The sequence below is a fragment of the Boleophthalmus pectinirostris genome, unplaced genomic scaffold (genome assembly GCF_026225935.1).
Source record: "Boleophthalmus pectinirostris isolate CB_2022bp ecotype Guang Dong unplaced genomic scaffold, ASM2622593v1 HiC_scaffold_4, whole genome shotgun sequence".
Lineage (NCBI taxonomy): Eukaryota > Metazoa > Chordata > Actinopteri > Gobiiformes > Gobiidae > Boleophthalmus > Boleophthalmus pectinirostris.
Window position 1 is genome coordinate 29,299,336 of NW_026571353.1, and position 24,670 is coordinate 29,324,005.

The 24,670-nt window shown below is 38.3% G+C and overlaps 1 protein-coding gene across 1 annotated transcript in view; it reads right to left on the reverse strand.

The window, feature by feature from the left end:
- The window catches only part of LOC110167067 (zinc finger SWIM domain-containing protein 6), a 183,535-nt gene that overhangs the window by 60,528 nt on the left and 98,337 nt on the right, over positions 1-24,670 (reverse strand). The window contains exons 2-3 of the mRNA XM_020932368.2: positions 12,209-12,565; positions 4,372-4,520 (exon numbers count right to left, since the gene is read on the reverse strand). Coding sequence (XP_020788027.2) covers positions 4,372-4,520; positions 12,209-12,565 — 506 coding nt within the window. The remainder of the gene's footprint in view (positions 1-4,371; positions 4,521-12,208; positions 12,566-24,670) is intronic.

Sequence of the window (24,670 nt, forward strand, 5' to 3'; positions counted from 1 at the left end):
TAATGTACACAGTTCGTATGTGGGAGTGTGTGGGACTACGGAAAAACACGCCGCATGATAATGGCTTTGGACTTTTCATTTTTCATGGAGCAAACAACACATTATCGCTAGCCAGGCTCTGACACCATAGACCAGGCCACACTGAGAATTACACCTCTCCTCAGACGGCAGCAGCGAGTACAGACTTCAGACGACGCACTGCGGCGCTCTGTTCCCGCACTTCTCTGCTGTAACTAACAAGTTTGTGGAAAATACAGCGACGACTAATTTTAGAAATGATAAACAGGAGCTAAGACTATTTAGATCTGATATTGACGGTCCGCGATGCAGGGGGACGGCTTCCTGCTCGTCTCCATGGACAGTGTTGGGGAGTAACAGATTACATGTACCAGAGTTACGTAATCAGAGTACAAATTATGAGTAATTGTATTCAGTTACAGTTACTGTTTCAGTGAGTGGTAATCGGATTACAGTTACTTGGTTGAAATAAATGGATTACATAGCTATATTCCCTTTTTTTTTTTTTTTTTTTTGGTAATTCCACTCATTGCCAGACACTAAATCAGGTCCAAGCCAGGTCTACAACCAGGTCTAAACCAGGTCTACAACCAGGTCTAAAACTAGGTCTAAACCAGGTCCAAACCAGGTCTAAAACCAGGTCTAAACCAGGTCTAAACCAGGTCTAAAAGGTCTAAAACAGGTCTAAAACAGGTCTAAACCAGGTCTAAACCAGGTCTAAAACCAGGTCTAAACCAGGTCTAAACCAGGTCTAAAAACCAGGTCTAAACCAGGTCTAAACCAGGTCTAAAACCAGGTCTAAACCAGGTCTAAACCAGGTCTAAAACCAGGTCTAAACCAGGTCTAAAACCAGGTCTAAACCAAGACTAAACCAGGTCTAAACCAAGACTAAACCAGGTCTAAAACCAGGTCTAAAACCAGGTCTAAACCAGGTCTAAACCAGGTCTAAACCAGGTCTAAACCAGGTCTAAACCAGGTCTAAACCAGGTCTAAACCAGGTCTAAACCAGGTCTAAAACCAGGTCTAAACCAGGTCTAAACCAGGTCTAAAACCAGGTCTAAACCAGGTCTAAAACCAGGTCTAAACCAAGACTAAACCAGGTCTAAACTAAGACTAAACCAGGTCTAAATCAGGTCTAAAATCAGGTCTAAAACCAGGTCTAAAACCAGGTCTAAAACAGGTCTAAACCAGGTCTAAAACAGGTCTAAACCAGGTCTAAAACCAGGTCTAAAACCAGGTCTAAACCAGGAATAAACTAGGTCTAAACTAGGTCTAAACTAAGACTAAACCAGGTCTAAACCAGGTCTAAAACCAGGTCTAAACCAGGTCTAAAACCAGGTCTAAACCAGGTCTAAAACCAGGTCTAAAAAGGTCTAAACAGGTCTAAACCAGGTCTAAAACCAGGTCTAAAACCAGGTCTAAAACCAGGTCTAAAATCAGGTCTAAACTAGGTCTAAACTAAGACTAAACCAGGTCTAAACCAAGTCTAAACCAGGTCTAAACTAGGACTAAACCAGGACTAAAATCAGATCTAACCATGTCTCAAACAGGATTTAACAGGACTAAACCATGCCGTGCGGTCCATGTCTCCTCGTCTTCTATCAATAATATTTTTAATTTGGTAAAGTAAAGTCTGGACTTTTTATTATTTTTATTTTCTTTTATCAGACAAAACATCTTATGTGAAGATTTCCTCGTCTTTGCTTCTCTACAGCAAATCAAGTAATCCAAAGTATTCAGATTACATTACTCACTTTAAGTAATTTAATGGATTACGTTACAAACTACATTTTGGGGTATGTAATCTGTAATCTGTAGGGGATTACATTTTAAAAGTCACCTTCCCAACACTGTCCATGGAGATGTTATCGTGTTTAATGCTGGAGTTAAACGTATTTCTCTTGCATTTATTCAATTATTCAGTTTTTATTACTAGAAAATCCACTGAAAATCATGGTGCGCAACAAAGATTTGACCTGTAACAAAGTCTTGTAATGGCATCAACAGCTTGCGATAAATTTGATGTATTGTGGAACATTCCAGAAAGCAGTAACATCGCTATGGAGAAAAGCAGGTGCCGTATACTCCACATATGGCAACTGCATTTGATCTGTTTTCTATATTGTACAAGATTTTAAGGATGATCACAGATTAGAGTTAAGAGCGTAACATTTAATGGCACATATATGAATTCATATGAGCAAAAGTATTTGAAAGTAGCCTATAAATCCCCATGTTTTATTTTTTTTTTTAAAATTGTATCTTGTCATAGTTAGAGCAATAATAAAATAGCAACAATTCTAAGGTTTTATGATTAATAACCAGCCTGATTCATCAGCCGGTTTCACTTTGTGGAAACCGTCTGACCTCGCAGTATTAGGATTCGTTCGCTCGACGGTAGGCAGGTACTTTTTTTATTTAACCAATCGCTGCTATTTGGTTGTGACATATGTAATGCGCCAGATCTCTTAGGAAGAAGGCCAATATCGTCTTTCCCCTTGATAAAATACATACAATATTTAAATCCTCGATCTCGGGAATCGTTGTCAACACAGAATGTATGTCTTCGTCTACATTTAACTCGACCGCTTTATTTACTGTTGTGTTGTACCACAAAAGGGACCCAGACAGGCGCTTGAGTTTGACGTCATGGCTTCACAGCTCTTCGCTGATTCTAGTGTATTCACATTCCTGACCTAGTTGCTGGAGAGAAATGAAATCGAGCCTAATTACTCACTAGGGGTGTGCAAAAATATTGAAATATTGATATATTGTATCGTTTAATGTGATGATACAGTATCAATATCATGGGCTGCTGTATTGATATACCGTCAAGAGTATTTTTTGTAGGGGTGTCAAATTATCGCGTTAATTGCGATTAATAAATTACAGACATATTTAGTGTGTTATGTTTTTTAATCGTGTGAATCTCATTTTTAATCTCTTTAACTTTACTGTTTCTGTATGCGAGTTGCCTTATTATAAAATCTGTTTTTATGTGTTGTTGGGACAACAACACATCGCTCCTGCAAAGAATTGTAATTTTCATTCCCGTTCTCGCCGCATCTGCGATAAACCTGCACATGTAGGATCTGTGAAAACATCGTGACACAGACACAGAACAGACTCACCTTCACCATCAACATCCCTGTCACAGAAAGAACACTCATATTCCACTGCGTCGTGTCCTTTAGTCCAACAGAAGCTGAACCGAATCAGTGCACAAGAGCGTTTTTTTTTTTTTTTTTTCTCTCGCTTAGTTTATACAAATGAGCCATGCGGTTTTTAAGTTTCGTTTCTGTGAGACTTGTGCAAAGCTGCATTAAACACATTATAATGTCAAACGGGCTGATGTGGCTCGTGGTGATGGATTATATGTTGTAAAGTTGAGTTTATTTATGCAGATTAGGAATAGTAATTATGATGATACTGTGGAATGTAAGTGACTGCATCTATTAAAGTTTGTTAAACAATAAATAATTACAAAGTCCCTTTTTTTTTTTGTTCTATATCAGTCTTTTGATCTGCCACAATAATGTAATAATGAATTTAAATGAAAATACAAAAGTTGAAGGCTTTTCTCAGCAATTTATAGGTGAGATTAAAAAGAGATTAATTAGATTAATTAATTACAGATCATAATTAATTAATCTCTCAATTTTTTTAATCGCCTGACAGCACTAATTTTTTGGTATATTTTACTAAATTATTTTGTTACAGAGCTACAGTTTTGTTGTTTGTTCAGATGAAGGACACTTTTTTATGCAGCACATTTGACATTTTCACTGTTTTGATGATTATTATGCGTGCGTTTCATATTCACTTTGGACAAGAAGAGGTTTAACAAAGACTTTTAGTATGAGAGCCATCATTTAGTCTTTATTTTTTATTGAACCGTATCAAATCAATTTGAAATTGATCGTATCAAATCGAAAGTGCACTGTATGGAGGTATGTCTCGTATCGGCAACTTCTTCGTGATACCAATCCCTATTAATCACATTTTATCTGAAGTCTAGATTCAGTCATTTCTAATCTATAAACTTGGGTCATTTTAATTCACAGGGCTATAGCCAAACCTCTAAAAGTATGTGGTTTGGAGCAGAGTTCAAACTGAAGAAGAAATCTGTCTGTTTTTGTGAAAAGAAGCGGTAATTAAAAGTCTGTATTGTAGAAAATTAATATTATTTTTTGTACGCTTCAATTAAATAGAATAGAAAATCAAGATTTATCAATAAAAGGGGAAAACATCATGATAGACTTTATTTTTTGTCATATTACACATTTATTTTAGTTTATTTTTATCTATTTTTTCTACTCTGTTTCCATTATTAAAGCAGTATTTGGAGCGTACCTTGCTGAAGAGGAGGTTGAGCTGTTTGCCTGAGCCGTGGTACCCGCCCTGAGACAGAAACAGCTTCACTTGCTCCTGGACCTGTTCTTCGTCCAAATGCCAACAGTTCTCATCGTCCACGCTGGCCCCTGCTGTGGGGTCCGGGGCCCCTGCACAACACACACACAAGAGACAAAATATTCATGTACAAGCAGCAGTAGTTAGAAGGTTTAAAGAGAAAAAAATGGGATGTTTGGTACTTCAAAAAATACTAAACCAGGATAAGCCACGAAACCAGGTCTAAACCAGGACTAAATCAAGCCTAAACCAGGACTGAATCAGAACTAAACCAGGACAGAACCGGGACTAAACTAGGACTAAACCAGGACTAAACCATAGCTAAACCAGGTCTAAACCAGGGTTAAACCAGGTCTAAAACTGGTCTAAACAAGAATTGAACCAGACTAATCCAGGACTAAACCAGGTCTCAACAAGGACTAAACCAGATCTAAACAAGGAATAAACCAGGATTGACTTGGGATTGAATCAGGACTGAATCAAGACTAAACCAGATCTAAACCTAGCCTACAAAAGGACTAAACTGGTTTTAAACTAGGACTGAACCAGGTCTAAACCAGGCCTAAAGCAGGACTGAATCAGAACTAAACCAAGACAGAACCAGGACTGAAGCAATAGTAAACCAGAGCCAAACCAGGACTAAACCAGAACTGAACCAGGTCTAAACCAGGGCCAGAACAGAAATGAACCAGGTCTAAACTAGGGCTAAACTGAACCAGGACTAAACCAGAACTAAAGCAGGACTAAACTAGGTTCTGCCTCCATTCAAATTGCAGTTTTGATTGATTGACTGTGATGAATTTTGCAGCCCTAAAGAGGAACCACGTGTCCCTCTTTCATCCTGCACTGGTCACTGGTTTAGTTTATCCTTTCATCACACAGATAATCTTCTCACTGGGCCAAATAAAGGGTACACAATCTAGATTTTTACACAGAAAATAGGATTACAAACATATTCCTGGTAAAATCCCAAACTGTCTTACTGTGTTTTACAAGATAAATATCGAAAATCATACAGTTTAATTGCATCACGCCTGTCCCACCGTGACCCGATACACTGCAGGTTGTCCTACTTTTACAACTATTTGAGGTGGTTGTCCTAAATATGCAGAGGAATGTGGTAAACAACACCTAAAAAAGCTTACAGGAAAATAAATAAATAAATAAATAAATACAGAATACGAAAGAAAAGGTACACAAACTTTGGTCGAGACATCTGGCTTAAAGGGTCCATATTCCACTATTTTCTGATCTGTTATAATGTTGTTTCCTCATCACAAACAAACCCAGAGTTGTGTTTTGTTTCTTTGACACGTGCTTGACACACAAAGTCTCAAATGGAAATCACTCTGTTCCACCTTGTGATGTCATACGGTAATACAGGAAGTGCTCAAATGTGTTTTTTTTTTTAATCCATACATGTTCAGATCAGATCATTTGAGCTCTGAAACTGCCAATCTGTACGGCCTGCGTTTACACTGAAACGAATCACCGTGTCACCGTATCGGAAACGATCTGGGTCCAGACACGTCGTTTCTGTGTCCGCAAGCCTTCCCTAATCACACAGCTTTGAGCATATTTGTTTACGTTTTACAGAAATGAAACTTAAAACTGCATGGCTAATTTGCATAAACTGAGCGCTAAAAAAAACAGTTCGATGCGGTTCATCTTTTGTCAGACTAATGGACACGACTCAGTGGATTATGTGTGTTCTTTCTGTGACAGAGGAGTGTTCTGCTGATGGTGAGTCTGTTCTGTGCTTCTGTCACGATGGAGATGGTTCATTGGTTAAACAGGTTAAACTTTTCAGAGATTATACATCTGCAGGTCATACGCACAGACCGTATAAATGAATGGACATATATTCTAGCCTCTTAGCGTTTTGGCGGTGAATTACTTCACGGCGCATAGATCTACATCAGTGTATCACATCAGATCCGTACTCAGATGAAATCGTGGGAGCTGGCGGCACCAGATTGTTTCATCTCTAGAGCCGTTTTCCATCGGATTATTGTGGACGAACACTGCATCTACAACGAAAACCACTCGAATACGAACTAGTGTGAACGGGGCCTACGTAACTAAAGGTAAACGGTAACTGTTAACTTGAAAACTACCGCTTGGAAGCGTGGCGAGATGAAAAAAGAAAGTATATTTATTACAAAAAGTGCTAAAAAAGGTGTACAAAAACTCAGACAAGGATAACACAAAAAAAAAAAAAAAAAACTAAAGAAGCTGCAGTGGTGGACCCAGCATCTCCGGGCTTTTATACCCCCGCTGATCATGCAGGCCGGGTGAGGCTGATCAGAGGGGCGGATCCGAGGTGTGCGGATCTGAGGTGGGTGGAGGCAAGGCCAAACAAAAGTAGGACAGAGTCCATCACAATGACAACAAGGTGGCACAGAGCATTTTTTGAGCTTTGGGGACGACAGACTAATAATAAAGGTTTACTCAAATGTGTAAATGAAACAAAACACAGCTCCAAGTGTATGTTTTTGAGGAGGCAACACCATTATAACATGTCTTGAAGCTCACAAGAGCCAAATTTGCGTAATATAAGACGTCTAAATTATCCAACAGGCTGCTTTAATAATAGAAAAGCTTTTTGAGATATAGCCTATAAATTGTGTTTTTTATCGTTGTACATCTATCATATCCAATATCTTTAAATATATATACCTCATCATTTTAACATATTTCGTTAACACTTTTTATACATCCAGTGGAAATATTTGACTGAAACAAAGCAGCAAATTAACAGCAGCTACTTTGAAATCGACATTATCCTACATCAACAAGGTTTATGAGTAAGTATTAAACAACAAGAAGCCGTGTTCTGCAGTTTGAACACCGTGCGGAGTTGTAGAAGATCATGATGCAAACCCTTGTGTACACCGTGTTTTGTAGCAGCTCTGTGACTTATTGTTGCATCTTTACTCATCTCATATTTCTGATCTTTTCATCAACTGCGGCGCCTTTTTTCTTTTTTTGTGTTTAACCTTTGTCCTGAGTCTGGGGCACGGACTCAGAGAGGGGTGCAAGGGGGTAAGACCAGGTCAACTCTGGAGTTTTTTTCTATATATTTTTGTTTACTCAAACTTGAACTTGAACTCAAAGCGTTTATTCAGGATTTCACCATGAATGTGGTCAAAATACCCCCTCACTTCACATGAAAACTACCCTTGCAAAATGTAGTGGAGTAGAAAGTACAGATAACTGCTCCCAAATGAAGTAAAAAAAAAAAAAAAAAAAAGTATATACTGTAAACGCCACCATGTCCTTCCAAGTAGCTCGCCAAACAATTTCTGAATTATGAGTTTTGAGCTACATAACAAAAATTAGATGAACAGAATCACTAATAAAATTGTAAACATATAATTTTCATGCCTAACTTTACTTTCTTCACTAATACATGGATGATGGTGCATGTTTTATAGGCCTCTAACTGTTTCTATCTGTGGCACTTATATTTACTCAATTTGTTGCGACCGCTAAAATTAAATTTTAAAAAATTTTTGTTTTGTAAAGGTAGCTCACCGGAGGAAAAAGGTTGTCTTTAATTATCTGTATTTTTCTTAAAGGTGCATTGTTTAACTTTTCTAGTGGACGGTCCGTCAAATGTTTTTCTGATGTTATTACTTTGTCTGGAATGTTTCACAGTATGGCATTAAAATCTTGATGGAGACCAAACCAGACCAAGTTACAAGTCAGATCTGTGGAGAGGCAACCCCACTCACAGTCAGAATGCATGTTTTTTCTAGGTATTTTGAGCTTTAACCCTCTTAGGCTCAAATTAAGTTGTAGTAACAGGAAAAATCTGATATTTGGGGAAAATGATCATATGGGGTAGTAATATCCAATCCTGACATTTTTTTGGGAGAGACCTTCACATGCAATGCGTTCTGGGATGTTGCAGATTTGGTCCGTTGTGGTAAATTAACACTGAAGACTGAAAATGATATGAACACTAACTTTATGTGTTCACCACTTTTCATAACAATGAAAGCAAAAAGCACAGTGTAACAGCTTTACAGTGTCAGAACAACATCACTTTTTCATGTGGTGCTCCAAAAAACAATTTTTATCCTTTGTAAAGCACAAAAGTACTTTGCACTTCTGGCAGGACGTTTGCGTGTAGCCGTTCCTACACAGTCTGCATCGTCCACGTTTATCAGCATGGATGTGAAGAAAAGGCTCCTGAGTAAAAAAGGCTCATAAAGTATGGATGTGGAGTAAGTAGGTAACTGGCATTTAGCTATTGCAAATCTGCAACGCCTGCCTGGAGAGGGTTAAAACCATCTATAATTTAATAAATGTAAAGTTGAGCTGTTTAAAGTCACACTCTGGAACATTCCAGGCAGAGCAATGACATATCTATAGAAATAAGCAGGTAGGTGACAGAGCCCCACCCAAAAAGTTACACAGTGCACATTTAAGTACAGTACTAGATCTACGAGCTAGGACTAAGCATACATATTTAGTGTTTATATATATTTTTTACAACTAGTGCAGTTTTAAAGTGCTTTCAGTAAAGTTTGAGTTCAAGAATAGGGCAACCCTGAGGAAGAATCAGGCTCTTCATTAGACACAAGAATTGCACAAAACCTGAATAAGCCTTTTGATAATGTTATTCACAATATATGAATGCTATTTCCCTATAATATGTCATCAAAACACTCTATATTCCCCTTTAGGAGCAGCTCTTAATGCCTTAAATGCAAACATACTGAATATGTGAGTTCTCTTGCATTCTAAACATAATTATACACATTTCTCTAGCTTTCCTTTTCCTTTTTCCTTGACACACAGTTACCTCCGCGTCTTTATTTACTTCTGAAATAAGGTTCAGCTAAGCGGTAACAAAGCTAACTCCTCACTCGCCTGTGTCCTCCTCACATCTTGGGATCTATAGTGTTGATTGGACGCCCGCTGTCTCTCATATAGAGTCTGTACTCCGCTAATGACTCCCATCGACCCGAAACGCTTTAAGTGTCAACCTCATGTATTCACCAGGAGTCGACGCACAAGCAACAACTCACAACTTTACACCTCTGAGAAACTGTGTGGCGTCACGTTTTTGAGAATAATAATTAAAGATTCTGTATTAGGCAGAAATTGACTCTTGTGAGCTTTAAGCCATGTTAGAATGTTGTTACTTCATTAAAAACGTACATAGAGCCGTGTTTTGTTTCATTCAAACGTTTGAGTAACACTTTATTATTAGTCTGTTTACATCTCCAAAGCTCAAAATATTCTGTTCAACCTTGTGATGTCATGAAGTGGTATTTTCAAGTTTTACCTTTTACCTTTTAGTTTCGCAGAGACTGGAAATTCAAAGGTTGAAATTATCCAAATGATTCTAGTGAAGGCGCATGGCAGAGCACTTCCTGTATTACCACATGACATCACAAGGTGGAACAGAGTGTTTTGAGAGAAGCCTAAATATGCAGGATTTGTGCGTTAAACATGTGTGAATGAAACGAAACACAACTCCAGATCTGTTTTTGACGAAGAAACAACATTTTAACAGACAGTACATCAAAAATTTGGTAATATGACCCCTTTAGACAGATAGCAACAGCCGTTTCACATTTTCGTGACTTAAACTGCGATGCCGGACTTTTGCGTCACATACAGACTGAACCAGGACTGAACCAGGACTGAACCAGGACTGAACCAGGACTGAACCAGGACTGAACCACGACTGAACCACGACTGAACCACGACTGAACCATGACTGAGTATCGATAGAGCCCGGAGGTGAGCCCATGTAGACTGTCAGGTGATCAGGACTGGGGACTAGACCGGGATTAGACCAGGACTGAGAGCAGGACTAGACTGGGACTAGACTGGGACCAGACAACGCACAAGCAACAACTCACAACTTTACACCTCTGCGTTCATTACACGTTCTTGAATATAATAATTAAAGGTTCTATATTACGCAGAAATTGACTCTTGTGAGTTTTAAGTCATGTTAGAATGTTGTTTCCTTATCACAAACATACCGGAGTCGTGTTTTGTTTCATTGACACAATTTATTATTAGTCTGTCCACATCTTTGAAGCTCATAATTCTCTGTTCCACGTTGTGATGTCATGTAGTGGTGTTTTAAAGTTTTACCTTTTAGCTTTAGTTCAGTAGAGACTGGAAATGCAAGGGTTGAAATTATCCAAATGATTCTAGTGAAGGCGCATGGCAGAGCACTTCTTGTATTACCACATGACATCACAAGGTGGAACGGAGTGTTTTCTGGTTGAGAGAAGCCAAAATGTGCAGGATTTGTGCGTTAAACATGTGTGAATGAAACGAAACACGACTCCAGATATGTTTTTGATGAAGAAACAACATTTTAACAGACAGTACATGAGAAAATATTGTTATATGGGCCTTATAAACACAGTCGATACGCTAAAAAATGCAAATATTTGCCAGCCAACGATATCAGTCCATCTCTAATTCTACAGAAAGCATCATCATCATCATGGAGAGAAATACACACACACTCACATACACACACAGTTCCCTGGCTCAACACTCTAATAACATGAACTTGGCTGCTCTCTGCTTCACCAGTGCTTTTAAGTTTGTTTCAATACAAGAACCGCACAAAACTTGAATAAGCCTTTTAATAACGAATCATCATTCATATTATCAATGCTATATGTCTCTAATTTAGCATCAAAACACTCTAGATGTCTCTTTAGGAGCTGCTTTTAGTGCTTTAGATGTAAACACAGAGCATATATGAGTGAGTGCTCTCGTTATTCTAAACTTGGTCTCGTCTCTATGTATTTGAACAAAATGTGTCAAGAAATTGTATGAGCAGCTCTTGAGATCAAAAGATGTCCACTAAGGCTGCTCAATAATGGAAAAAACATTATGACGATTATTTTGGTCAATACTGAAATCATGATTATTCAAATGATTATTTTTTAGTTACATGATGCATTTATTCAGCAATTCTCTCTAAAAAAAAACCCACTTTGTTATTGATAATTTATGCAAAACTTTCAAATTGAAAATAAATAAAAGATTCAAATATGAAGCTTAGAGCAGTATTGTGATCAAATTAATAAAATATACGTCACTGAACATGAAATAAGGCAGGGGAAAACATCAATGTATCCAAAAAACAAAAAAGCTATATAACCAGCTGTTCTACAACAAATATGTCAAACTCAGGCCCGGGGGCCAAATCTGGCCCACAATATAATTATATCTGGCCAGCGAGATCATATCAAATATGTATTAGAGCTAACCCCCCGGCTACAGATAGACTATAGAGACATTATTTATTTAAAATTTGGTTATTGTTTTATATTAAGTTTCTTCTGGATTCAATGTTTAAGCAAAACTATTATTGAACATTTATTTTAATAAGAAAAGGTTTAACATGACATATCTCGAAAGAAGAGAAAACATGCAGATGTTGTTGAAATTTTTCAATAAATATTTAGTTTGGCCCACGACTTAGTCCCAGTTTTTAATTTCAGCTCTCTGTAAATTTGAGTTTGACACCTCTGTTCTATAATCTCTACATTTAAAAAATAAAATAAATATACTTCAGTTAATTGCACAGCCTTAATGTCCACTGTGTACTGACTGCCACACACACAGTCCTCTGGTTCACGTTAGCATGCTAGTTGTTGTTAGTTGCTTATAAACTCATCACTATCATGCACACACAGTCCTCTGGTTCACGTTAGCATGCTAGTTGTTGTTAGTTGTTTATAAAGTCACAGTCACACCCTCGGTTTCTCGGCTGAGTGACTCTTACCGTGGACTTGGTTGATCTCTGAGTTCTGTGAGAGGATTTCGTCTGCCAGTTTTTGCGCGGTTGGCAGGACTTCAGTGTGGTGGACTGAGATCAAATACTGCACAAACTTCTGTAGCTGGTCCCGGCTCATCTGGAACAGGGTCTCTGAGATGGGCAGGTGCAGTTTGACCTGCTCGGGCTTCCGTACCCTGTAAAGCGACAGCGCCACCACATGGGCGCAGTAGAAGATGTCCTTGTTGCCGCACGTGCACGTTACCGCGGTGATTTTGCAGCGATCGAAGCTGACGCTGACGCTGCACACGAGCTCCGGAGACGACTGGGTGGCCGGGTCTGTCACTGTGCCGCTGAGATGGAAACCTGAGGACAGAGAGAGGAAGAGGAGGTCAGGATTTTGAGAAAAAATTGGAATGAATACAAAGAATGATCATGGATTTTGTAGGCATCTCTCAGTAACAAATTTTGAAGTTAATATACGATATGATAAATAATAATAAATGGTAAATATTCACTTTTTGAATATAGAGCTCTTCCACTTTCAAGACACTCAAAAAGTTTTTACTTCAAGGAACCACTCACCCATTCACACACACACATCCAGACACTGAGAATCCGTGTATCGTTCGTTCATTTGTTTTTCAAAATAAAACCAAAAATAAAAAAAATAAAAAAACAACTATTTTCTTCTTTATTTGTCCTCAAAACCAAAATGAAAAAAGGGATAACAATTTGTTTTCTTCTTCAGATTTTGTGTTTACATAAATAATTTAAACACAAAATATGTGACTTAAACTGCGATGCCGGACTTTTGCGCCACATACAGACTGAACCAGGACTGAACCAGGACTAAACCAGGTCTAAACCAGGACTAAACCAGGACTAAACCAGGACTGAGTGTTGGGACAGGCCTGGAGGTGCACCTGATTAGACTGTCGGCTGATCAGGACTGAGACCGGGACTAGACTGGGACTAGACCGGGACTGAGACCAGGACTAGACCAGGACTGAGACCAGGACTAGACCGGGACTAGATCGGGATTGGACCAGGACTGAGACTGGGACTGAGACTGGGACCAGACCAGGTTTGAGTCTGGTTTAGTCTTGATTCAGTCCTGATGTAGTCCTGATTTAGACCTGGTTTAGACCTGGTTTAGACCTGGTTTAGACCTGGTTTAGTCCTGGTTTCAGTCCTGGTTCAGTCCTGGTTCAGTCCGTATACGGCGCAAAAGTCCGGCACCTCAGTTTAAGTCACGGAAACAGGAATCGGTTGTTATCCATTTTTTCCATTATTCCTTTAAACACAAAATCAAAAACTGAAAAAAACTAATCATTATCTGTTTTTTCATTTTGGTTTTGGAGACAAATAATGAAAAAAAAAAATTTGTTTTTTCATTTTCTTAATGCTGGTTTTATTTTGAAAAAGGAATGAACAAATGATACACGAATAATTGAAGGCAAGTCGGGTTAAGTGTCTTGCCCAAGGACACAACGACAGCATTCACGGACAAACGCGCTACTATCGCTGTATTGAACGGCATTATTCCACTGACACAATAACCCTAAAGCAGGAAATATTTAAATAGTCGTCTGAAGAGTCAAATTGAAAGAAAATAATATAGAAAATCAGACAAAAACAAACAAATCAAAACAAGGCACTCAAAAGTTCAAAAGCCTTTATGGCACCTCGGCTATTAAGGATAAAAACATAAACGCCGACGCAATTCATCCAACACAGCGTTCATCAGGGCGCAAGGACAAGTCTTCTCTCTTGTTTTTTATTCTCTGAGTTTCTATACATATCTTTGAGCTTTCACCCTATAGATAACTGTTTTCTATACTGTTTTCTAACTATTTTAAATATTTGCAAGTTAAAACAAACAGCACCAGTCTACAATTTTTAACTATTCATGTACCCAAGCAGCGATCTTTTTCAACCCCCCAAAACACAATTCTCTATGTACAGTATTGTGAGTTGAGTCTATTTATTTCACCGTCTACAGCTCAAAAACAACAAAAAAATACCAAAAAGTTCCCAAACATAAATACAAATAAAAAGTACCCATGATAAATACAGATCTCCAGTATAAATGTGTTGGTAGTAATGGTTATTAAGGTGACAGGCCTTTATGTTTTTTGTTTTTTCAATCACACTCTCGCACTTTACACGTATTATCGGAAAAAAGTGAAGCTGAAATAAGAGTAAATCTGAACATTATAATGGGCCTTTTGGGTTTATAGGAAGCTGGTTTTAGTGACAGGATCTGGCAACCCCAAGTGAGTTAAAACATAAAATAAAATATAAACATCCACTGACAAATGTGCAAAAATATCAAAATATCAATATCTTGTAAAGTTTAATGCGATTATACAGTATCGATATCGTGGGCTGCTGTATCGATATATCACCAAGAGTATTTTTTGGTATATTTTACAAAATTATTTTGTTACAGTGCTACAGTTGTTGTTGCTTGTTTAGTGAAATGATCTTCTTTTATGTAACACATTTCACATTTTCACTTCCACGTTTTGATGCTTAAAATATTTGTGTTTCATATGAACTTTGCACAAGAAGTGGTTTAACAAAGACTTTTAGTATCACAGCCATGACTTAGCCTTTATTTTTTATTGAACCGTATCAAATCGATTTGAAATATATTGTATATCGTGGCCTATGTATCGTATCAGCAACTTCTTAATGATACCCAGTCCTACTGACCATTATATTCAATATTCAATCACAATTTGACCATTATATGTGACCTTTTAGAAGGTTACACAAAAAAGTAAGGTGTAATGTTTCTAGTCAGATCTTATAAAGCAGGTGAACACTGTTTCCCACTGAAAGAGGACATTAGGTTGACACCCCCACAGACTAATATTTACACTTTATACCTGTAATATTGTCTTAACCAGAGGTGGGAACTTGTCAGTCGTGACTTGGACTCGAGTCAGACTTGAGTCACTATTTTTAGGACTTGAGACTTGACTTGATAAAATGGACTAAGACTTGGGGCTCAATTTGTACTTGAAGGTCAATGATTTGGGGCTTGACTCGGACTTGAGGCCTGTGACCTTAGAAGACTTAAGAAACACTTTAAAATCAGAATTCTTTCTATTCTGACAGTAATGATTCACACTAAGATCTTGTCAAGACATTTAAAAAGGAAAGATTAACATTTCTACAACTCATATACTCTATAAATACTCATAAATAAATATACTATGATGTTTTTAAAGTACAATTTAGTTTAAAATTCATATGAATGGCAAAAATCTAAGCTGTATTTGGGACTTTGGTTTAAAGACTTGAAATGACTTGAAGCTCAAAGCAGACGACTTGGACTTGACTTGGACTTATGGGCCAGTGACTCGAGACTCAACTTGGACTTGCCTGTATTTAACTTTGGACTTGAGGTCAAAGACTTGAGACTTACTTGAGACTTGCAAAACGACTTGGTCCCACCTCTGGTCCTAACCATATAGAAGTAAGTAACTATATTTTATCTGTATTTTTGTTTTTATCAGCAAAGTCAAAAGGTCACATTATTCTCCATATAGTGCATTGAGTAAAATGATTGAAACATGGATCTTTTGGGCCACCGTAGTCTCAGTACATACTTATGGGAAACTCTGAGATTGCAACACAAACTCGTATTTCTCGTACATATTCTTGCGATCCTAATTCCAGTTGTCTGAAAGCAGTCATTCGATTTTGTTTTAACCCAGTCAGTGCTGATTCTTTGACGAGATCAGACGGTGAAACTCAAAAATCAAGATAAGTTGAATATCTGTCCGGGTCCAGGCTCGCTCTACAACATTTTTCACTTAGCCTGAACAGCTTAATTGACCTTATTGAATCTGCCCTTTACAAATGACATTAGCGTGGAAATCTCATTGAGGCCGAATGGAGTCAAGGTGGAGTTCAACCGTAGTACGAAACAAAATGAATTGTTTACGGGCAATGTTAAAGGTTCAATGTGTAACTTCTGGGGGTGGGGGGTTTGTTGTTTGTTTGTTTGTTTCTATGGATATGTCATTGCTCTGCCTGGAATGTTCCACGGTACGACATTAAACAGCTCTACCTTATGTTTATTCAATTACAGGTGGTTTTATAACTCAAAAATACGTGAAAAAACAGGCATTCTCGTTGCTTGGTCTTGTTTGGTCTCCATTAGGGGTCGATATATCGTATCTAGGGGTGTAACGATATCCAAGTCTCACTGTACGATATCGTCACGGTATGAAAGTTATTGCGATATCGTGGGAAAGGTCACGATTAGGGATGTAACAATATCCAAATCTCTCTGTACGATATTTTCACGATATACATCTCACGGTACGATATTTATTTCGATATTTTGTGGAGGCTGACAAAACTGTTAATATGCTATTTTTTCCTCTTAAAATGCCTTGACAAGACGTAATCCAAAAAACTAAGACTTAGTGCTTAGAACTGTTATTTCTTCTTGTAGTCTGCACTGAAATGGAGCAAAGGATCATGGTCTATGTAGTTCCCTCTGTCTTTTTTAGCTATTACTGCACCACAACTCTTAATTTAAGCAAAGAGACTTGTAATTCGATATATTGTGATGGTCCAGATATTATTGTGAGAACTCTGATGATACGATATCACAATATTTTGGTTATTGTTACATCCCTAATATGTATCATTTAATGTGATGATACAGTATCAATATCGTGGGCTGCTGTATCGATATATCGCCAAGAATATTTTTTGTTATATTTTACTAAATTATTTTGTTACAGCGCTACAATTTTGTTGCTTGTTTAGAGGAATGAAACTTGTTTATGCGACACATTTGACATTTTCACCGCTTTGATGATTAAAATGTTTGTGTTTCATATGAACTTTGCACAAGAAGTGGTTTAACAAACACTTTTAGTATCACAACCATGATTTAGCCTTTATTTTTTATTGAACTGTATCAAATCGATTTGAAGTATATCTTATCGAATCGAAAGCTCACTGTACAAGACGTATCGTGGCCTGTGTATCGAGGTATGTATCGTATCGGCAACTTCTTAATGATACCCATCCATAGACTCCATGATGATATAAAGGTTTAATGCCATACTGTGAAACATTCCAGACGAAAGCATTTGATGGACCCTCCACCAGAAAAGTTACACAACGCACGTTTTTTTCCGTTGGTGGATCTGCCGCCTGCTCGTCTCCAGATGTTTCACAATAAAGTGTAAACTTATCTATCTCCATGGAGACAGGTGACGCAAACGCCAAGAAAAAGTAATATAATTTGACTGTGTCCCGATGACTCAGGTGAAAGACAATGGCTGCTGGCTTCAAAATTGAGCTGGATCTTTGTACAAGAAAATCCGAGATCTGAAATAATCAAAGTCTAATGAACGTTTAAGCACATAAAAACATCTGAACGCTTCCTGGATGACCACCTAATGACACCACGAGAGTGTTTAGAGCCTTGGGGAAGGACAGTCTCAAGATGTAGGATTATTCAAATACGCTTTTTGAACACAACAAAACAACAGGTGGGCCTATGTTTTTGTCTGGAAACATTAAAACACCCCAAAAATTTACCAGATTTCTTTCATATAGTAATGTCACAGTACAGATATATTGTAAAAACAGCACAAAATGAGACCTCTGTGTGCTCTCTGCAGCTAAAACCATTCTATTGTCTGTGGAGCAAGAAGTGTGCAATTAGCATGCTTGTTGTTGATTACCAGCATTACCATTAACAACAAAACTCCACTATGACCTCTGAAAGCTGTTGAAAGGTGATTATAAACACATCATGGTGAATAACTAGGATGCTCTGAATGCAGAAGGTAAGCAAGGAATAACTGTGGACCACTGCAAATCGTTTAAAATAAACAATTTCACGTTTACAAATCCGTAAAAATCAGGTACAGCACCTCGAAGCAGAGTCAAAACTATTGTATCTTGCAGTGAGCCGTGACCTATATATGAATAATAAATACTTCTTGTTTGAATATTACGGTTTAACAAATCCACACTTTGAGCAAACAAAAATATACAAATAGAAACTACAAGTACATTTTCAAACGGGTACTTTAATACTTTAACTAATTTTACCTTTACTTCAGTACCAGCACCAGTACCTGCACTTTTGCTTAAGTAACAAAACTGAGTACTTCTTCTGCCACTGGTTCTGTCTGCATCTAATTACGCAGTATTTTATTGTCCAATAATCAGGAAGTTTGGTAAGTGAGGAAAAACTCTGGACCACTGCAAACCATTTAAATCTATTACACGTTTTAAAGTCAGTAAAACCAGGCACAGCGCCTTTAAGAAGACCCAAAACTATCATATTCTGCAAAAGTGAACTGTGACCTATATATGAATAATACATACTTCTTGTTTTTTTAACAAATTTACAGTTTGAGTAAACAAAAATATACAAATAAAAACTAAAAGTACATTTTTAAACGGTACATTCATACTTTAATTCTTTTCACAGTACCAGTACTTCTTCCACTGCTGGTACTGTCTGCATCAAATTTATTGTCCGATAATCAGGAAGTTTGGTAAGTGAGGAAGAACTTTGGACCTTGCAAACCATTTAAAACAATTTTACATTTTTAAAATCCATAAAAATCAGGTACAGCGCCTTTAAGAAGACCCAAAACTATTACTATCTTGCAGAAGTGAGCCATGACCTAGTTCTTACAGTGGTATGAATAATAAAAACCTCTTCTTTGAATATTACGTTTTAACAAATTTACAGTTTGAGCAAACAAAAATATACAAATAAAAATTACAAGTGCATTTTTAAACGGTTTACTTTTCACAATACCAGTACTTCTTCCACTACTGGTACTGTCTGCATCGAATATATTGTCCAGTAATCAGGAAGTTTGGTAAGTGAGGAAAAACTTTGGACCACTGCAAACCATTTAAAACTATTTCACGTTTTTTAAATCCATAAAAATCATGTACAGCGCCTTTAAGAAGACCCGATCCTGTTATATCTTGCAGAAGTGAGCCGTGACCTAGCTCTTACCACGGTATGAATAATAAAAACCTCTTGTTTGAATATTACGTTTGATCTGCTCCTGTCTGATCCGGAGGCAGGCTGCTCATTATACGGGGGATGAATATGAATGAGGAGGCGGGTCCTCTGCGCTGCTAAAACTCACACTCATTGGCATATGAAAGCGGCACACGTGTCCAGCAGGGAGCGCCGCAGCGTGGGCTCATGCATATATTAATGATGGGAGTGGTTATGGAGAGATAGAGGGGCTCATCCATTCATTTATAGGCTCAGGAGAGGTCTGGAGCGAGCTGAAGGCACCTAGCGCTTAAATATGTTTATCAAAAGGAGCAGAGCGTGCACTTGTGCGTTATCAAGCGTGCGTTAGAGCTCGTATCGGAGGCTTTTCGGGGGAATCTGGGTTAGGTAAGAGGGGAGGCAGGGTGAATATTTGATGTGATGGAGGGAGCAGGGTGATTGGAGTCAAACGCAGGTCAGGTCAAAGACGTGTAGACAACAGATTTAAGCTCGCATGTTGAGGTATTAAATGGTGGTAAACTGCGTTGTCATAGCTACAGGGGTTAAAAACAGATTGAAAACGACGTCTTATTTCGAGCTAAAACCAGCTGGAAACTGCGAGCTCCCAACTCTGTTTTGTCTTCTAGCTGATTAACGATCTGAAGTAGAATATTACATTTTCAAGAGATTTTTCAAGTTCAAGTGACCCACCAAAACGATATCTTTGTTTATATTATTCATTTGGCAGAAAAGTTAACTACTATTACTACTACTAGGGGTGAAAAAAGTGCTGAAAATCTACTAGTATTAAAGGTACTTATTTGAGCAGGTATCGATACTAAAAACATCACATTCACAGGACAGAAATGAACCTTTCTTGAATCACTTTAGAATGATCTTGAGCTGTATCAGAACAAGTATAAGAGCACACAGACTAGTATACGCCTGTGGACCACTATCGAACCTACCTGGACCACTGAGGGATTACACAAATATAAGACCACATGGCAATATGAAAGAGTGCTACCAATTAATGTTGAAAATCACCTCTATTGTCTAAAAAAATGTATTTTTAATTATCATTGTGGTATTGGAGTCAGTATCGCATCTATTCCTTAGTACTGGAATTGAGTTTGAAATGTTAGTACCGTAACAACACTAACTACTACTACATAATACTAGCCTGATCCGCCGGTTTCACTTCGTGGAAACAGTCTGACCTCGCAGCATTAGGATTCGTTCTCTCGACGGTAGGCGGGGACTTTTTTTATTTAACCAATTGCTGCTCTTTGGTCACGATGTATGTAACGCGCTATATCCTGTAGGAAGAAGGACAATAACGTCTTTCTCCTTGATAAAATTCTCCAAACATTCTCTTTGTTCCGGCGTTAAATCCTCGATCTCGGGAATCGTTGCCAACACAGAATGTATGTTTTTCATCTACATCCATCTCGACCGCTTTTTTTTTACTGTTGTGTTGTTCCACAAAATGGACCCAGACAGGTGCTTGAGCTTGACGCCATGACTCCACAGCTCTTCGCTGATTGGCCGGCGCTCAGTCTACAACTTCCAGGGTTCTTGCAAACCTTCTAGTGCATTCTGATTCCTGACCTAGTCGCTGGAGAGAAATGAAATTGAGCGGAGGCAGTGGGTGGCACCAGCCTGGCTACCATAATATATGACTATAAGGTAATATTATAAGATCATCTAATAAGTCAATCCATTTAAACAGCCATTCAGTGTCAATAGGTGAAATAGTTTTTAATAAATCTGGATCAAGGTTTGCCAAATTGAGACGTTCATTGGGCCATGGTCCAAAGAAGTAAAGTGTGTGTGTATTGGCTCCAACTGTGAGAATCTCTACTGCAAAAAGCTTTTTTATGAAGATCATTCAGAGATAATTTCAAGTATAATTCCGATACTTTAACAAGACTTCCACATTGGCCTGTCACGATAACAAATATTGAAGTAAAAATGATTTTAAAAAAAAAAGCTAATTTAAACCACAAAAACTATTCTAAATCTACAATATTGTTAAAAATCATGAGCTGTAATAAATAAAAAGCAGAATTGATCACTTTAGTACTCCGTGTGCAACTGTAATGAGTCATAGAAGTTATCTTTTCAACATTTTACCACATAAATCTTATCAAATAGCTAAAAAATTCCCCAGTACTGCAAAGAAAATGCACTGACCCCCGAAAAATATTGTTCCATCTTTCATATATTGAACACTAAGTCAATATAGTAATCATCGGTACACGCCTATGTCCACATAATAAATATAAAACTCACTTTGAAATACTCTGAATACGTTTACCTATTTGGACCGTGCCTCTCCCACATAGTAAATACATTAATGAATGCACATATAAAACCACTCGCGTTGCATTTGCATTAGGTAAGACGGGAGTTGAATATTTCATGCTGAAGATGGAAAAAAAAAAAAAAACGTAGGGGATAGCGGTGCTTAAGCCAGCCAAAGCGAGAGGTCAGATCGGAGCAGCTAGGCACCCTCCTTCATGGTTAAGGGAGGGCACTGCGGAGGAAAGGAAACCAAGCCAAAGCAACTCAGCAAGATCACAACCCCGGCCTATATGCCCCGAGGATGCTTACAAAAATAAAACCAGCGCTTTTCCGTGGCTGTGCTCTTCCTTTGTAGTAACCCTTCAGGAGTTACAGATAAGCTATTAAAAATTAAACCACGCCCTCGAGAGGATTTAAGAGGAGTTTCATCAATCAAATATGAAAAAGGTTGCAAAAATCGAGTTTGAAAAGTGTAGGGTTGTCAAAAAATCTAAAATTTTAAATAAGATACTAATCGATACTGAAACTAGCATCAAAACTAGACAGAAATGCTCAAATGCTTTTCGCCATGAATGTGTTATTGCTTTGTCTGGAATGTTTCACAGTATGACATTAAACCTTTCTATCTTCAAGGAGCCCCAAACAGACCAAGTCATAGGTCAGATCTGTGGAGTGGAAACCCCGATCGTGGTCAGAATGCCTGTTTTTGAGCAATAAAACCATCTGTAATTAAATAAATGTAAGTTAGAACTGTGTAATTTAATGTTTTAACCAAGAAGATATGACGGACCCTCAACCAAAAAGTGTGCAAAAAAAATTCTTAAATTTTTCTACTACTACTCCTCCTCCTCCTCATACTACTACCTACTACTCCTACTACTACTCCTACTACTCCTTCTACTACTACTACTCCTACTACTCCTACTACTCCCCTACTACTACTACTCCTACTACTACTCCTTCTACTACTATTCCTACTACTCCTTCTACTACTACTAGTCCTCCTACTACTACTACTCTACTACTACTACTCCTACTACTACTACTCTACTACTACTACTCCTTCTACTACTACTACTACTACTCCTTCTACTACTACTACTACTCTACTACTACTACTACTACTCCTACTACTACTCCTTCTACTACTACTCCTACTACTCCTTCTACTACTACTCTACTACTCCTACTACTACTACTCCTACTACTACTCCTTCTACTACTACTACTCCTACTACTCCTTCTACTACTACTCCTACTCCTACTACTCCTTCTACTACTACTCCTACTACTACTCCTACTACTACTCCTTCTACTACTACTCCTACTACTACTACTCCTACTACTACTCCTACTACTCCTACTCCTACTACTACTACTCCTACTCCTACTACTTCTACTACTACTCCTACTACTACTCCTTCTACTACTACTCCTACTACTCCTACTACTCCTACTACTACTACTACTCCTACTACTACTACTACTACTACTACTCCTACTACTACTCCCTACTCCTACTACCTACTACTACTACTACTACTCCTACTACTACTACTCCTACTACTTCTACTACTACTCCTACTACTCCTCCTACTACTCCTACTACTCCTACTCCTACTACCAGTTCTACTACTACTCTACTACTACTCCTACTACTACTACTACTACTCCTACTACTCCTACTACTACTACTACTACTCCTACTACTCCTTCTACTACTACTCCTACTACTCCTACTACTCCTCTACTACTACTCCTACTACTCCTTACTACTACTACTTCTACTACTACTCCTACTACTCCTACTTCTACTACTACTCCTACTCCTACTACTCCTACTCCTACTACTACTTCTACTACTACTCCTACTACTCCTTCTACTACTACTCCTACTACTCCTTTCTACTACTACTCCTACTACTCCTTCTACTACTACTCCTACTACTCCTACTACTACTACTACTACTACTCCTACTACTACTCCTACTACTACTACTACTCCTACTACTACTCCTACTACTACTCCTTCTACTACTACTCCTACTACTCCTTTCTACTCCTTCTACTACTACTCCTACTACTCCTACTACTCCTACTCCTACTACCAGTTCTACTACTACTACTACTCCTCCTCCTACTCATACTACTCCTTCTACTACTCGTACTACTACTAATCCTCCTACTACTACTACTACTCCTCCTACTACCCCTCCTCCTCCTCCTACTACTTCTACTACTCCTCCTCCTCCTACTCCTCCTCCTCCTCCTACTACTACTCCTACTACTACTACTCCTACTACTACTACTACTACTTCTACTTCTACTCCTCCTCCTCCTCCTTCTACTCCTACTTCTACTACTACTATTACTACTAATGTTGAAAATGACAAAAGACTGTTGTTCAAATTATCACTGTGGTATCAGCATCGGTCTTGAGTATCAAGTCTATTCCTTAGTATAGAAATAGAGTTTTAAATTTTAGTATCATGACAACATTAGCAGAGTGTTGAAAAACAGAGAAGCATGCATTTGTTTGTATGGGCTTTTTCCTTTGAGTTATCTACAGATGTGAGAAGTTGTTGGCTGCCGATCCGGAGCCGAGCGGAACACTGCAGTGGAGATATGGTTTTTCCATTGAGGAAGCCAGCTGGCACAGGAAGCACATGTTCGTTAACAATGTCCACAAAAGAGGGGCGTGGAGGGAGCATAGGCACTTCATCTGCAACCATCAAACAATATACATCTGCCAATGAGAGGGGGGAGAGGGGGAGGGAGAGAGAGTGACACGGAGAGAGAGAAAGAGGGAGGCAAGAATGTGACGTCGTATTTCTGTCAAATCTTTACCTCTGAAAAGCTCACAGCTGCAAGTACAATGGGAAGAAGCCATTGACTGGGGGGAAAGTTGCGAATGTGTTGAAATAATTCCTTATCTGTTGAGTGTGAAAGTGACATAAGCGGCTTCAGAAGGAGCTAATGCATTCCAAAAAGAAGAGAGAACAGGACATCAAAAACATGTGGAAGTTAAAACTACGATGAACCGTGCAGCCATTAAAATGCAATCGGTTCACACGGGCAGGCGAGGCAAGTTAGGTAAAGTGTCTTGCTCGAGAACAACAACAGCATCCATCATTATTAACTGAGATTGG